Here is a 17,095-nt window from a genome sequence, read left to right on the forward strand (position 1 = left end):
TTGTGCGTTATATCAGGGCCACAGAACAATCTGCACTTACATTCTGTTGAAATGTAAGACAAAATATAGCGAACAAGTTCAGCCACTCACTCTCCTTGACAGAAAATGAGATTTCCTTCCTGACATGCCTTTCAGTGTCTACATACTGAAAACAGAAAAATAGCAAATTGTAATAATTTACAAAAACCACCAAGTGAAACTTCTTTGAAAGTGTTTTAATAGACCAATAAAAAAAAAAAAAAGCTGTCCTATTAAGTAAAGCTAACCTCTAAAAAAAAATTTGACAAATAAAATAAGAATTGTCATTTGTCTGAAATACTTCCCCCTCTCAACATCTTTAAACTAGCCTATATCTAGCATATGCATACGTTTACTGTTATTGGTGCTCCAATTTTATCAAGGAAAAAGCCTTTCAAGTAACTGCCAAAATAGAGCCAACACAAGATGAAAGAAACAAGTATTACCATCATGATATATAAACATTAGTAATGTGTTGTTTCAGAAAATATTTACAGTAAGAGACCTCTATTCCTTAAGCTTTGTGTAACAGATGTGCTCAATTATTATTAAATGTTAATAACATTAAAATAGTTACTATAATTTGTCAATTCAAGAAACAGGTCACCACCATCTAGTCTCTACAAGCTTTGACTGCAGCTATTGCTGTTCTAAATGTTACCTTTTTGAAAAGCAGTTGCTTTTCTACTTGACCTGTAGCCATATTCTGTAATACATAGGAAATATTTGGAGACCCCCTAGATACAACACATGCAGGCAATTTGAAACAACAGCATCCATACTGATGACTTTGTTGACTTTACATAGTCAGACCAGAACAATGCATAAAACTTATCATAAACACAAGATAAATACCCAACATTTTCCAAATATTTAAAGGATTCAAGCTGTACAAGTCAATTGCTCTACCAGAAACTGCTGTTAAATAAATTACTCCTATACAAGTCAATAACTGGAGTCCTGTTACTCTGGTCTTCTCCCACTAAATCCAGTGCATGAGTAGACTTTCAAGTCAAGTTAACCATCAAGTAAACAATATTTCCTCTGTTTACATGGAAATATTTTTCTTAGCTTAAGACCATAGGCAGATTGCAAGTTTGAATACTTACAAGTACAAACATTTGTATCCAGATTCAAAGAGGAACATCCATCAGGCTGTATTAGCATTAGCTATATCTATCTAGCTCAAATTTTATAGTAAGCATGCAAAAGGCAGAGAGGCAAAGAATGGCTTTCTTTTCCACGACATTCCATGAGTCGGAAGTATAACTTTCCCCATGCACAACTTCTCCTAACTTTTATAATTAAGAGCACCACTTCTTTCCTAAACAGAGTAAAAACGGTCCCCGACTTCTCAGGGTGGGGAAGCAGCAGTCAAAAAGCCTCAGGGTCATATCAAAATGAGAACCTTGTAGACTAAATATAAACAAGACACTATGCATGAGAACACACCTAAAATCAACACACAGATTCACCATAAATATTGACAACACTGAACTGAATTTATAGTGTTTGGCATTTAATAATACACACAACATATAGAGTTAAGCAACATGAAATCCAGATATAAAGACATTAAACCAGTAAGTCAAAAAAAATTAAACATTTAAAAATAACTTATACTCACATAAAAGTTAAAAGCCATCAAAAGAGTTTTAACACTACTGTCACTGAAGTTAAAGCTAATTTAATAACCTTCATCAATACGTACAACACTTGGTATATTAGGAAGCGATATAAAAATTTGATAAACAGTCTAACAATGCACATGAAAGTGGAAGTATGAAAGCATCAGGACTCTGAAATGAAATGCCTATCATTATAAATTACAGACAAAACTCAGAAGTCCAAAAGGTAAATATAAAATTCTTTTTCTTTGAAGAGCCCAGTATGAGCATGGGCTGGTTTCAATGGAGAAGACAGGCCACAAGTTAAATTAAGAGATATCGGAATGATCTTAAAACAGATGGTCTTGGTACTTGAAACAGATTCTGGTACATATTCCAACACATTTCTAACAAAACGAAATCTTCTTAGGAGAAACTGGAAGGGAAACAATCATGGAATATCTGCCTTGGAGAACTCTTATCTTCAGAAGGAGCACATTACATTCATGTTCCAAAATCTGGAATGCCTTCTCTGCATTTATTTTTCAGTTGACATATCAAAGGTTCTTAGCATGCAAGAAAACTTATCTCAAGAGTATGAAATGTTCCTTTTTGTGCTATGCTGTGTGCAGTGGAAATCAACATACAGGGTAGCAGAGAGCAGCCTGAATGGAATTCATTCAAATAACCAGGGCATTACTTCATATCAAAAGAACTTTGACAAAACTGAGATTTGAACTTGTTGGGCAGATGCAAAAAGCCATAAAGCAGTACGCAATCCAAACTTGGTAATCGTGGCAGCTAAACATACATCGCAATGATAGATAAATGTTAGCCTTGATAAGCTAATACTTATCATTCCATAAACTTGTAGGCAGTTTACATTAACACACTTTCCTTTCTTAAGAGTACATTGAAGTTTAAAAACTAAGAACTCCACCGGTGGTGAAATTCTAATCTTCCAGAACACCGGCTTTAGCTGCAGACTGCTGCTCAAGCTTCTCTACCATCTCTTTCAAGTGGTCTTTGTCTTTGAAAAAATACACATACAAGTTTCTTTCCATCTGATGCAGCTTATTGGACTCTAAAAAGTTTCTCTTTGACTTCACATCAGCAATCAGATCCATAAGGAGTTGATTTAGTTTATTTAAATCACCTTCCAGTTGATGAAACTGCTCACAAAGTTCCTAACAAAAAAAATTAAGACAAAAAATTATCACTTTTATATTGTTAATACACTAGTTGAAATACAAATACAGAAGTTTTTTGTTTTTGAAAGCTACTTTTGCTTGTAAGTGAAAAGTCATCACAAGAACTTGAAACACAGGTGATAAGGGACTCCATTCAATTTATGTAACTGAATGAGCTCCCTGTAATGGTACTTGCATCAGGTTATGAAAATGTAATTTCATTGAGTTGTTTACTAGACCAGATGAATTAAGACCATAAGAATCTGGCCCTCAACTAGATAGACAGTTGAATGAGGTTTTCAGTCAATTACAAGTCTTCATAGCTAGTCAAATCTTAAAAAGGAACAAAAAAAAAACACAACAAAAAAGCCAATTTTATTTTAAAATTAAAGCTTTAATTACCAGCTACAATTTGTCCAACTGTCATTCCTATAGTTCAGTCTAAGCAGGCTAGTCACCTACTTGCACATTACTTCCCTATTAAAGGAATTACTTTTCTTGATAAACAGTAGCAATAGAAAGAGATGTCACTATGTTTTAACTTGAATCAATAGAAAGGTATTTGATTTAATAATGTGTAATCCCTAAATACATATTGTTCCAACTACAAAGTTTTAATTGTTTTTTTTAAAACTGTTCTATATGTTGCAAATTCACTTAACAGATGGAAGTGTTAAATATGTTTTTATGTATTTAATCAAGGAAGTATTATTTAACAGAAGACTTCCCTCAATCCACTTTTGAGATATCTACAATTATTTAAAAAACATAACAAGTTGCATTTAACAACCTCCATTCCCATTTAAAAGAGGCTTTAAACCCAACACCTGGGAGCTCTGTAGCAGGATTGTCCTACTACAACTGTCTTTTGAAATTCTGATATTCTTATCTTGTCTAAATGAGTCACCCATGGCCAGGCATTTTAAGGGGCCAAACTGTACTATTCAGATGGGCTTTTCCCCTGCTGTTATCCATAACGCCTGAAATAAAGTTTAAACAAGTTTTCCAGTGACACTATACCTAGACAACCTATTTCCCACACCATAAACTCACTAGTAATACATGACTGTATATGCCTTTGAAAGAAATTAAGAGTTAGATGCAATGATTTGCTCAGAAACAAAAAATTACCTGCATTTACAAAACCCAACATTTGCCAAGAACAACGTAAATACCGAGCCCATCATCGTTACGCTAATAAAATTGTTGCTGACATGGGGGAGACAGTTTGTGTCTACAGCCTTCATACTGCATTTTTCTCAGTAAAAGAACATGACACATTCATGTAATAATTTTAATAACTAGGTAAGGGCTTACCCGACTACTGAGTTGTATCTGTTTTCCTCCGTGATACAGAGCATCATGAAGGGTATCTACATCACTTTTTAGCTTGGACAAAAGGAGAGACTGTTCTTGAGAAGACGCTGCTAGCTGATCTTGTACTGTAGCACAGTCCTGCCTCAACTTCTGAGCCATCTGCTCCAGTCTTTTGTATGTTTTAAACAACTGCTGGTTTTTATTTTCTCCTTCCAGAAGCTGATATAGCCTGTAACAAAAGAAGTTAAGACACACAAGCATTTTTAAGTCTCCTAAGCACTCCTGTCATTATTAGTCAAGAGAAGATATTTGTGTTGAGAACTCAGTAAAGGACAGTACTGCTCAGGGTACTCTTCCTACACTGCTGTATCTCCCACTGATTTAATGACACTAGCTATAGATAGTGTGTGATTAACAGGACTCCAAAATATTTCGATATTAAATTAACAGCAATGGAATACCAAAGTAATGGTTAATAAGTACACAATAAGTGCAAATAGAAGTTGACAATGTGCTTTTGCCAACTATTTCCCAACACTTCAAGGACAGCAAAGTAAGATCCAATCTTTAAGTGCTGAAAAACAGCAGACTTCAATGGCCAATAAGAAATAAGAGATATCTTTATAACATTTTCAAGCTTATTGGACTATTTCCCATTTTCTATGAAGAGACTGCACAGATATTCTCCAGTTAGTTACAAGTTAGTTACAAACTGCATCAGGAAGAGTCTAATACGATCACATAAATTTGCTCGTTGCTACTACCACCTCTGCATATTAAAATCTTCAGGAGTTAAGCCCAAATATAGAGTCAGATTGGTTTTAATAAGAGCAGGAGCTTTATTTCAAAAGCAACCAACTTTCTTTGAAGTGTCTTTTACTTACAAACCCTTTAGGGTTTGTAACTTTTTCAACTTCCATTCACAATCATGAATACTAACACATGCCTTGCCTTTCTGGGGAAAAAAAAAAAAAAAAAAAGGCGAAAAAGTAGCCAGATAACATTCTGATTCAAAGATTGGAGACTTAAAAATAAACCTGAACAAAAACGTTACAAGTTGCCAATGCAAACACACAATGGGAGCAAAATTAATGCTGCCTAATTCTTGCAGTTATTCGCTATGCAAGACCATATTCAACTATCCCTTAACAATTATTAAAAAACACTTAAAGCACCATTTTAAAGAAGGAGGAAAAGTCTGACATTAACACACCTATAATTATGCAATACACTTCATCAAAAGGTTTAGTCCTGAAGTGACAGCAACACAGCACACATTTCTACTGTATCACCTGAGCTACAAGGAGACTTAATTACTTATACGGTGAAAAACTACACTTCTATATGTGCGACAGGACACACAAGCCAGATAGCAAATCAAGCAGTAAAAATAAGCGAAACACATTTCATGTATTGAAGGAGTTGTTCCTCTCCTCTACCACATGGGGGTTTTTGCAGACTAAGCTGATGAGGCCATGCATATTATGCAGGAAACCACAGTTATTAACAGCTCTCTCTATGTATACTTCTAGAATAACTTTCAAGAGGTCCTAGATCAGGGCACCATATAACACAAGTTTGGCTTTAAACATTCATTATATTCCAGATATTGCTTGGGAATGCTTCAGCAATACTAACAAGACTGATAATTGAACAGTTTTTCCTCTGGCAAACTTAAGAATTTCAAAGGATAAGCAAGAGGCAAATCTCATATCTTGAAGGCTTCAGTTCTGGAGAATTCAAGATACTAATTAGCTATAGCAAGTACCTAAGAACGCTTGCCTAAGCTTTATCTCCCAAATATTATTTCAAACTAAATTGAAGTACCATAGCAACTGTAACACTTACCTGCAAGAGAAACCATCTTTTGAACTAATAGTGTTCCTTGGCTTTGCATGTTGAGTTTGCTCAATTATTAACTGTAGTCTCTGTTGCAACTCATTACTGCTCTGTTTCAGAGATTCTACCAAATTCTCAAGTTGACAGCAGATCTCCTTATGTTTCTTCAACTCCATTTCATAGGCTAGCTCAATAAGTTCAAATGATGCTTTCTGTCTTATCAAATGCCTGCATATTTCATCTTGTCTCGAAGCATAGTAGTCCTGCTGAGCAATCTGATGAAGCAAGTGTCCTTTCACCACTGGTGCACTCAAAAGTCGCGCATTCTCTTTCAGAAGGGGAAGCAGCTCTTCATTGTTTATCTGAGCTATTTCTTGTTTAATTCTTGACATTTCATCATTTAAACTAGATATTTTGGCATCCAGGCTTTCTTGTTTTCCAATATCCTGCATAAAGCAAAATGTTTGTCAATTTCTTCATGGTTCCCTCCAAGACACTCCCCTAACCCATTTCTTCAGTTCACACACAATTCATGTACTTATGTTACATTAAAAATCTTTGCATCTTTTGTATCTACGAAATTAAATGGAAACTCCACAAGCAGTTTTACAGAACTTTACAACACAAGGCAAATACAGATTTTAAAAGTAGATATCAAATAAGTGCAATTCAATAAAGAGTAATTTAATTCCATTGCAGGGCCAGGAAACAGTTTATTGTGGAAAAAATTGAAGAGCTGTAATTTTACTCAGCACCCAGATTTCAAGCATGGCTAACTGAAATTTCACATGCTATCATAATTTTTTATATTCAGTTGGATAAGTATCAACTCTGCTATCAGAGTCAAGCTTTTTCAAATTATTCTAATCAATCAAGTCCGATACGCTATTCATCCATAAATGAAAATACACAAGCTGACACAATGCCTCAAATTAGTCCATGACTGGCAGAAGCTAATATTTTTCCTTCTGTTACAATTTTTTCACATTCTTAAATTCCACTAGTCATATCTGCCAATTGCTCACTTGTTGAGAGATTTATGGGGCTTCAACAATCCAATCCATTTATTTGGTATTTAAAACACATCACCATAATGTCATCACATTACAAATACTTGAGTTTCAAAAAGTCAGGGAACTAAGATTCTTCAAGTTTATGCTATGGAATATGAACAGGAATACATGTATCATATTAGCTCCTTAATACCACAAAATTTCGACCAAATTTAAGCTTTGTTTGTTGTACAAACAACTGAGAGCAACGTATAATTTGAAATTTCAAACCTAAACTAAGCTGGAAAAGTACTGCTAAATTCTCTGTTTTTTTCAGGTAGCAATTCTGGAAAGTAGAATTCAAGGTACTCTGCCATACTGAAGAATTTCTAACTAGAGAAATTGAAGCTATTTCACAAGAGTTCTGTGAGCAAGACTAAAACTTCATAAAAGTGCAATTTCACTATGTAAAAATAGTTGAAATAACAGTAACTCAGCAATTCCTTTTACTAAATGCAGTTGAACACACCTGCCTGTTTAAAACTCCACTACCTTCTATCACCTTTTGCAACTCACCTTGTTGTTTAAGGACTGCAGCATGCTCTCCGCGCATTTTATAGCTGAATTCATGCTCTCCTCTTTAGCTTGCATCTGAATTAGCTGATGTTGAGCACAAATATATGCTGTCTGGAGCCTAGCCATCTCTTGACTCTCTTCACAAACTTCATTAGCCTCATCACAAGTGACTTGTTTGCTTATACCTGCAAGCTCAAAGCTGCCTTCGTGTGAATTTTCAACGCATTCAGACTCACCTTGATAAAAATGGGCTTTTATGTATGATGTAAGCGCTGCAGTGTTTTGTTCTTCCTGAGACAAATACTTGTCCAAAGAAAGTTGGGAAAAAAACACTGGATGTGAACTTGACCCTTGTTCTGAATCTGAAGCAGTGAAGAAAGAGGCAAGTTTCTCAGCTGCATCCATAAGAGACAGCAGTTCATTATTAAGCTTATTATTTGCTGCAGTAAACATTTGCAGTCCTTCTTTCAAATCTTTATGTGCTTCTTCCTCTTTGCTTTTTAATGTTTGTAACATATGGCTGTTTGCAGAAACCATCATTTGAAGCTTATTATGGCGATGAATTTGAAGTTTTTTTAACTTCTGAAGAGTTTGAAACTCATCCTCTAACTTCTTCAGTTCCTCCTCCTCTTGGCGACTGTTCTTTGAATCCATGGGCCTCAAGGTTTTAAGGACTTCATCCAGTGCATTTCCTTCCAAAACAGGCTTACCAGACTCAAGAAGAGACTCAAAATCTTGTAGTTCTTCTTCAGATACCACATACTGCTCATTTACATTTCCACAAAACCACTCCAGAAAAGAATTGTCTTCCAAAGACTCAAACAGCCAGTCAAAATCTTCTCCATTAAGCTCATCAGCTTTTGGATACCCAATTTTCTTAAGAGTTTCCACAAAATCACTGCCACAGCTCATGATTAAAATAATTATTTTAAGCAGAGATGATCCAAATACATGAAAAAATCCGGGGTAATATTCCGGTTGTAATCTTTTTTGTCATTTTAAATGAATATTCAGTATTTTAATAAGAAGAGTCTGCACAGGAAAAAAGAAGCATCAGATCACACCAGAAAACTGAATGCTATTCTGGATTAGAGTGGCTATTTAAAGACTAGAAACCAATTTTTATTTCAGGGTGTCTTAATATATTTTGTTCATCAAATCAGGACACATTTTTTGCATCAATTAAACCCCCGATCTTTGCAAACACATGTTTTTCCTTAATTCACATAAATTTACTATTAAAATGGAATACTACCATTAATTTAAAAGCAACAGGTGTAAATAATGAGTAACTCATTGGCCTGCAAAAGTGATTTACTTACAGTTTTTCCTCACATTAAATAAAAAACCCCACCTACAATCATTTTAACTTTTTCAAAATGAGGAGCTTTCAGCTTCTTCTAAACCCAAAACTACAGTGATGTTATACTGTGCTTCAATGTCTTGCTTATAAAGATTTTTTTTTACTTCAGCAGCAAGCAGAATGTTGTCTTCTAAACCTTCATTTTAAAGTTCCCTCTGAAAATGGAACAAGAAATCCTTTAACTTAAAAATATCTCAACATAATAATGCAGTTCTCCAACCAATTATAAAAAATTAAGTTACGATCAGTGTAAATACTCTTGTGAAAATAGTCACAACTTAAAAGTTACAAGAAAAAGAAGTTTGCTGTTTTGCTGTTACCCAGCAAACGAATCATCTGCTAAAGTGAGCGCAACAGACAGCGAAGAATAGGTTAAATTATCAAGAAAGTCAGGAGGCCTCGTCTGCAATACTCTGGTAATATCCGGGGGCGTGTGTGTTAATTTGGTATTACTTAATACTTTGTTTCTAGAACATACATTCCACCAGAAAACCCCACTTCGCCAGCCTGCCGGGAGGACCTGAGTGCTGAACAAGTAAGCGCATCCTTCTGAAATTCTGTCTGCATTTAATTTACATTATAGTTACAGATTATATAAGAAATTGAGTTTGTTATGCAAGTTTCATGTCACAGGGCAGCCTTCCAACCGCCCTCTGCCTCCCATGCTAAAAAAGGGTGTCGTCAGAACAAGTAAATAAAAAGCAGCGCACATAGGTTTTATATGTGCGCATGCAGATCACTAAGGCACGCTGACACTGCCGCTAAGACGCCACCAGCCACCACAAATAGTATCTCCGGACCCCTGAGGCAGCTACCCACGGTCCCCGTCCCCAGCACAGGGCCGCCCAAGCGCCACAGCCCGCCGGAGCGGAGACGCCCTCAGGGGCTTTCTCCCAGCGCCGACGAGCTCACACACCCGCCGGCCAGGTCCCGACTCTGGGGGCAGCTGCTGCCCACAGCCCCCGAGTGGGTCTCGGCTGAGAGCCGACCCCGAACAGGACAGGGCAGGACGACGAGACGGAGGAGAAACAAGAACTCTGCGGCGGCTGCTCCCCACCCCGGTGCGAGCCAGCCCCGACCCCACACCACTCGATACTCACCAGAACGCTCTGCCTCAGCCACTGCCGGGAGGGGACAGAAGGGGGAGAGACGCGCAGAAAATGGCGGGAAGGCTGAGGAAGCGCGTGGGCAGCGTCCCCGCCCCGGGCGGAGAGAGCCCGGCCCGAGCCACGCACGGAAAGGGCGGGGCCGCCGGCCGTTGGAGCGCCAACGGCTCGAAACGCCCGCCACGCGCTAAGTCTCGCGCGGCCTCCCCGCCGCAGAAGGGCCGCCACCGGTCCGCCCCCTCCCCCACCCCCGACTGCGCCTGCGCGGCCGCGCCTCTCCTCTCTCCTCTCCTCTCCCCTCCCCTCTGTTCCCTACCTCCGCGGACCTTCCCCAGAGGCGCCAAGCGCACGCGCGTCTCTCGTGCCAAGGCGGGGGGGAGGAGGTGGCCTGCCCAGGGGTTGGCCCGCTGACCAGTGACGTCCGTCACGCGGGCGGACGACCGCCGGCGGGGCGGGGTGGGGTGGTGCTCTCCACAGGGAGCGGACGGGGGGAGTCTGCGCTGAGTGGCCGCCTCTCGCCTCAGGGGGGTCCGCGCCTCTCCGCCGCGGCATGGGGTTGTTCTGGGGGCCGTAGCGGCCAGCGTCTGGGAGGGTGGGTGGGAGGGAGGGGGGGGGATGAGAAAGACGTGACAGCAGTTTGAAGCTGCTCAGCTGTGGCCAAAAGCGGGCCTCAGACCAGTGTGTCCACCAGCCGCCCTGAAGCTGAGGGGTAATGGTGGCCACCCACCCTTATGTCTACAGTTGCTATGTTACTGAGTCATCCCTGCCTAGTCCTTTTCATATTTTGTCGTGGACTTCATGTCTATTCACTTGTCTTACCCCTTTTTGAACCTGCTGATACATGCTAAAACCCAAACCTTCTGATAACCCCAAAACTTCACAAGGAACAAATTCCAGAACTTCACTACCTGCTGCTTAAAAAAGCACTTTCTTAATTGTTTTTTAAACCACCTCCTAATCCCATCAAATGACCCTCAGCTCTAGCGTTGCAGGATTTGGTGAATACCACCTCTGCGTTTACCTTACCTGTGGCCTTCACAGCAACTTAGAGACCACCGGTACATTTCCCTAGAGCTTTGTCCTCTCCAGTTTGGAGAGTTCCAAAATCTGGCCTCTGTAAAAAGCAAGTGCTCTGTTCCCTCACTGATTTGAGTTGTCCTCCTCTCTACCTCTTACAACACAGCTACGCCTCGCTTGAGGTGCAGGGACGGCACGCACGCCTCCAGGTGTGGGTGCACCAAGGTTTCCTACAAACCCCTTGTTTCCAACGTCCTTCCTCACGATGCTCACTGCTTTCTTGGCTTTTTGGCTGCCGCTGCCCACAGAGCCACCAGAAAGTGCTTGGACAACGACTGCGGGACCTTTTCTGTATTACAAGGGCTGGTTCTGAGCTGAGCATCATGTCAACTTTTCACTAGTGGTTGGAGCATCCTTTATCAGCCACCCCTCCAGTTTAGCCCTCTTCATTTCCTGTTTACATCTCGCGTGCCACGTTTTTCTGGGCTTCCCTGCTTGCCTCGCCGCAGCCTTCCTAACTTTCTCATCCAGTCATATGATGGGGGGAGATTTGGGCCACAGTTTTTTACTTCTGTCAGACACTTTACCTGGGCTTCTAGTACAGTATTTTTTTTAAGGCTACTGAATGTTTGTAGGTTTCTTGCTTTTGAACTGCTCATTTCGGGTTTTCTGGCATTTTCCCCCATTTTTGCATAGGTCATTTTCTTAAAATTGAGTACCCGTTTGCTTTATTTGGCTTGCTCTCTTCTTACAGTGTTAAGCTTAATTATATTGTGGTTGCTACTATGGAGCAGCTCACCCACTAATAGCTCTTGAATTAGATCCTCTGCACTTCTGAAGACTAAATTCCGAATGGCATTTTTTTCTTCTGGTTTCTAAGGCCAGTTATTCTGGAAAGAAATCATTTATTGCATCCAGAAATGTTATCATCTGTACATTTCACCCTGATGAAGCATTGACCCAGTCTGTATGTGGGTGGCTGAGCCCTCCCACTACATGTCCTAAATGTGCAGCTTCTCTAATCTCACTTAATGCAATTGTTGAAATGAATCAACACAGGGAAATGAGCAACCTCGCAGCTCTGCACAGCTAGGACTAACTCACATGAGTATTTCTAGATCAAAATCAGCACCTGTATTGCCTGCAAAATGCCGTATGTTGATTTCTGCTGTAATGTGGGCTGTGCAAGGCACTTTTAAATTAAACCCTGAACTGGCAGTGAGTTCTCATGGGTAAAAAGAGCTGTAGTGTTGAATTCCTCCCCATCAGATTACAGGCTGATATGCAGCTGCAATTTAGGCTAGCTGAAGTTTTCAAATCGTCTTGCAGATAGAGTGCATTGCGTCTTTCTGATGGGGAAGGAACAAAAGCATTCACTAGCTTATTTCATAAGACAATGCCATTTCAGTTCGATCAGTTATTTGCACTAAAATCAGCTTGTCCTACAGTAGTATTTTGGAGGCTTGTGCTTCACAGCATTGTTTGGTTTGGTTTATGTTTTTTTTTTTTTCAAAAAGTCTTAAATGTCAATAATACTGAGAAAACTTCCTAAAATTCTGCTGTCCTGAGAGCAATTCAGCTCTGTGACTGAAGTCCACATCCTAGATGAAGGAAGACGCATCTGATAAAAGATTGCCTATCTTCTGTATCTCAAATTATCTATCTGGATCACTGCAACAAGTGCCTTCAGTTCCCTGCGTGACCGGTTCCTCTCCCTTTCTCCTGACTCGCACACATACAATGTCCCACCTCCCTCATGGCCTTTCACAAAACTTACGTCCCCATCTGTTTAGCTGGGCAAGTAGGGCTATATGCTCATTCTGTAGCTGGTTTGGAGCTACATACGTGCTGGCCAGTAGCCACCTCTCGAAATAGTGAAGAGCTCAACTGGACCAGCTTTCAGGCACGTTCAGGGCAGGAAATTGTTTATTTCTCTTTCTACCCAGACATGGAATTTTCATGAAAGTTTTCACCAGGGATTACTGTTGCAGCCTCCCTCCATCCTATCTCTGCTTTGTCAAATTTGGTGAAAATTAGCCTGAAGGTTCAAAAGTTATCAGGGGAAGGAGGAGGGGAACAGATGGACGAAAGAGGAGTTGACTGACAGCATGATCTCATAATCCCCGCTGGCATAGGAATTCAGGCTAGAATTGAAATATTTTAGGTCAGAACATTGTGCTCTTAGACTTCTCATTTTGAAAGAACAAGCCTCTAATGTGAAACAAATTTTCATTTGGTAGGCCATCGATTGGCTTTTAGGCCAGAGATTAAACAGCCTTCCCCTACAAACATGTTACAAACGTCTCCTCGAAATTTCTTACAGCCCCTCTCCCCACCCAACCACAGCCCCATGTGCTTCAGTGTTTGCTTTTGCAGCTCCTTATGGGTCAAGATTGTTTTTCTCTGATTCATTTTTTTCTTGGTTGTGTTCAGTCAAAACATAATTAAAGGCTTACCTTACCCTTTTTTTTTCCATTCTTGGAGCAGTTGTTTTGCATCTGTGTCCGAGAACTGGAGAGGTTGTTTCGATAGCGTATTGCCTTTACAAGCCGTTTTATGGTGGATTCCAGCAGATTAAGGCATAGACATTTCTGGAAGGATGTCTGCAAGCTCTGCACTATTCCATCAATGCCACGTTGCGTTTGTTCCACTGCAAAATAAGACATTGTTGTGCCTGATACCTCAGAGAGAAGCTATCGGTTACCCATTGGCCCAGGCTGTAAGAAACAGGCAAGGAGTACCGTTGCCGTCATATAGGCATCGCAGCTGGCCAGTATAAACCTTCCCTCCGGGATACATCTGTCAGATGAAAAACTCTTATAAAGTGTTTTGCATATTACTGCTTTCGGGTTTTGGTTTGTTGTGTGAAAAGAAATAACAAGACGTGGAAATAAGTTTTTAGCTGATGAACTGTAACAGTGTAGAGGCTTTTTCATTTTGCATCATACTGCACATCTGCTCACAGCAGCAGCAGGATCTCAGAGGTCCCTGCTGCAGATTGCTGCAATAACAACCACTCTTTGGAAACACCCTGTCCTAAAAGGTAATTCATTACTTTAAGCAAATTTATATTCTGAATTAAGTACAGTTTTGAAGTGCCATGTGAACTTTTATTGTGACAAAGTCAGGAGACAGAAATTTGGCACCGTCTTGCTTTCTCTCCCAAGCACATGTATCTTCTCTCTAGAGGAGCGGTAGATTTCATTCTGAGACCTTGTATTCCCAGAAAAGCAGGTCAAAGTGATTAGTTTTCTTCAGCTTTGTTGGATTCAATGCCATAAATATAAGAGAAGCTCCTACACGTTTGGGTGAACACTCCTAGTGTATTTAGATGTATGATGCACGAGGTGATTATTTTTTCTAGAAAATTGTTTGTTTACTCTTCTGACCCTATTTTGAATTAAAACCTGGAGTGGGGCTGATCAGCTGGGCTGTCTGCAAATGGGGTTTGTTTGCAAGAAACTGAACCTTTGTGTGGGAACCTACACTAGGACTCCACAGGGGCCTCGGCAGGGACTGTGAAGGACCAGCCTGATCCCTCCCGCTTCCTTGCTCTCTCATCAAACTCCAGTCGGTTCATTCCCAGTGGGGCAGTGGTTCCTTCGCACAGCAGTGACACAGGAGAGCAAGCGGTTGGGGCGAGGTGGGGCTGTTACAGAGCTGCGTCCTCAGTCTGGGGAGCGTAAAATCATAGTGGGCAAAGGAAATCAGCCTCCTACCAGCAGCAATCTCTGCTCTTCCAAACCCATGATCTTGCTATGACGCGGTCCTTAAAAACACTGGGTAATTCACAAGTTTCTAAAACAATAATAACTGACAACCTTGCCATTGAAACCATTTCAAACTACCTCTTTTAGCGGTATCTGATGGTTATATCGTCATTAATTTAGCTATAATTTAAGCCTCTTTTCCATTTAAACAGGCTCTCCTGAGACCTCACCTGGAGTACTGCATCCAGCTCTGGAGTCCCCAACAGAAGAAGGACATGGACCTGCTGGAGCATGTCCAGAGGAGAGCCACGAGGATGATCCAAGGGCTGGAGCACCTCTCCTATGAGGAGAGGCTGAAAGGGTTGGGGCTGTTCAGCCTGGAGAACAGAAGGCTCTGAGGAGATCTTATTGCAGCCTTCCAGTACCTAAAGAGGGCCTACAGGAGAGCTGGGGAAGGACTTTTCACTAGGGTATGTAGCAATAGGATGAGGGGGAATGGCTTTAAATTAGAAGAGGACGGGTTCAGATTGAACATTAGGAAGAAATTTTTCACTTTGAGGGTGGTAAGGCACTGGAACAGGTTGCCCAGAGAGGTTGTGGAGGCCCCATCCCTGGAGGTGTTCAAGGCCAGGCTGGACGTGGCCTTGGGCAACCTGGTCTAGTGGGAGGTGTCCCTGCCTCTGGCACGGGGGTTGGAACTCGATGATCTTCAAGGTCCTTTCTAACCTAAACCATTCTATGATTCTATGATTTTCATCCTGATAGGCAATGCAAGCTTCTGGACTTTTAATATTAAATTTGAAACATCCATCATTAGCAAAATAAGGAAACTTACTTTTCCTATAAACAAACCATAAGACATTACAAATGTCAGGAAAGAAGCTGTACAGGTCATAAACTGTACAGGATTTGCAGAAATAGTGCAATAACATTTGTCATAATTCTCTTAACACATGCAGTTCTTTCTTGTGCTAAGAAAAGCGGTGCTGTCCCAAAATATAGCACTGCTAAATGTTTAGTATAGCTTTTTTTTCTGTCGCAGATTAATTTATAATAAGTTAGTGATGCGCTGGATTGTATTTTATGCTTATTCTGTGACAGTGGTAATTTCAAAGAAAGCTTTGATAAAAAAATAGCTTACTATGCTTTGTGCATTAATATTTTTACTGATTCAGCAGCTCAGCTTATTTGAATCAAACATAAAAATATCAACAAGCTACTTGCCATGATTTCAGCTTCAAACTACTATTTCTATATTTTTAAGACATCGCTGTATTTAAATGCAACACGCTCAACAAACTGAACCAAAAAAAACAGTGGTTGTCACACACTACAGTTGAGAGTACAACGATGCAATTTGCAAAAGCTTTTCAGTTCTGTCCCTCCTCTCATCTCTCCTAGTAACAAACTAAAATGCTCATTTTTGTGTGGCTGTACATCACTTGTGATGTGACTTTCATATTTGACAAAATACACATGCAGAACTTGTAGGCTGCCTTGTAATGCCTTTTTTTTTTTCTATCTTGTACAGAGCTGGAATGGTTTCAAGTATAATTACTTAAAACAGACACTAATGCATTTCAATTTGCACTTTGTTTTACAGGTTGGTTTGTCTTCAGAAGTGTAATAGTGGAAATTTATACAGCAGCCATGGTTCGAGACAAATAACGTTAATGACTATTGGGGTTGCACTGGGCCAACATATGTAAAAGAACTGCAGTTTAAATAGCACTCCAACCTTCGTACCATACTATTAATTTGAATTGCTAAAACTCAGTGAGCTCCTTATGAAATAGTCATTAAGCCTATATGAAAAGATATGCCAAGAAGAGAAACGCTATACACAAAATAAACAAATGATGAAAAATTAAAAAAAGAAAAGAAAACCACAACAAAAAGGTATAAAAATTTGTATTTATATTATGACGAGATAATGATACAACACAATACTCTGCTACAGAACATAGCAAGCCCCATGTATGTGCAGGCAAATGAATCTGTACAGTATAATACATCTCACAGACCATGAACCATTCCTTTGGCTCTGGGACCCAATGGCTCTGGCACAGAACCCACTCACTAACACCTTTAGGTAACGATCTCACCGGTAAACAGCAGAAAGCTCTCTGTCGGTGCTTCACGTGCACCAAAATTTCATCACTTAAAAATCCATATTGCACAGACCCTTTCAATGACATAAATCGTGTGTAACTACATTTTACACCTCTCGTGCAAAATGGAAGGAAGGAGTTCTGAAACTGGAGCGCCTTCAGTCTGCTTTGCCAAGGGGCGAGTCTCTGGCTGGATGTGCCTCTCCAGGAATCCTGTGCTGGTGTTAATTGACAATACTTCAGGTAGAA

The 17,095-nt window shown here is 40.1% G+C and overlaps 1 protein-coding gene across 1 annotated transcript; it reads right to left on the reverse strand.

The window, feature by feature from the left end:
- Window positions 1-1,516: 1,516 nt before the first annotated feature.
- HAUS3 (HAUS augmin like complex subunit 3) lies at window positions 1,517-10,068 on the reverse strand. Its single transcript, XM_082482542.1, has 5 exons — window positions 10,003-10,068; window positions 7,540-8,571; window positions 5,981-6,417; window positions 4,133-4,361; window positions 1,517-2,812 (listed from the first exon to the last, which is right to left on the reverse strand). Exons 2-5 carry the CDS (start codon window positions 8,449-8,451, stop codon window positions 2,579-2,581), a joined length of 1,812 nt encoding a protein of 603 aa, XP_082338668.1. The 5' UTR covers window positions 8,452-8,571; window positions 10,003-10,068; the 3' UTR covers window positions 1,517-2,578.
- Window positions 10,069-17,095: the final 7,027 nt, after the last annotated feature.

The sequence above is a fragment of the Vanellus vanellus genome (assembly GCF_965231255.1).
Source record: "Vanellus vanellus genome assembly, chromosome: 4".
Taxonomy (NCBI): Eukaryota; Metazoa; Chordata; class Aves; order Charadriiformes; family Charadriidae; genus Vanellus; species Vanellus vanellus.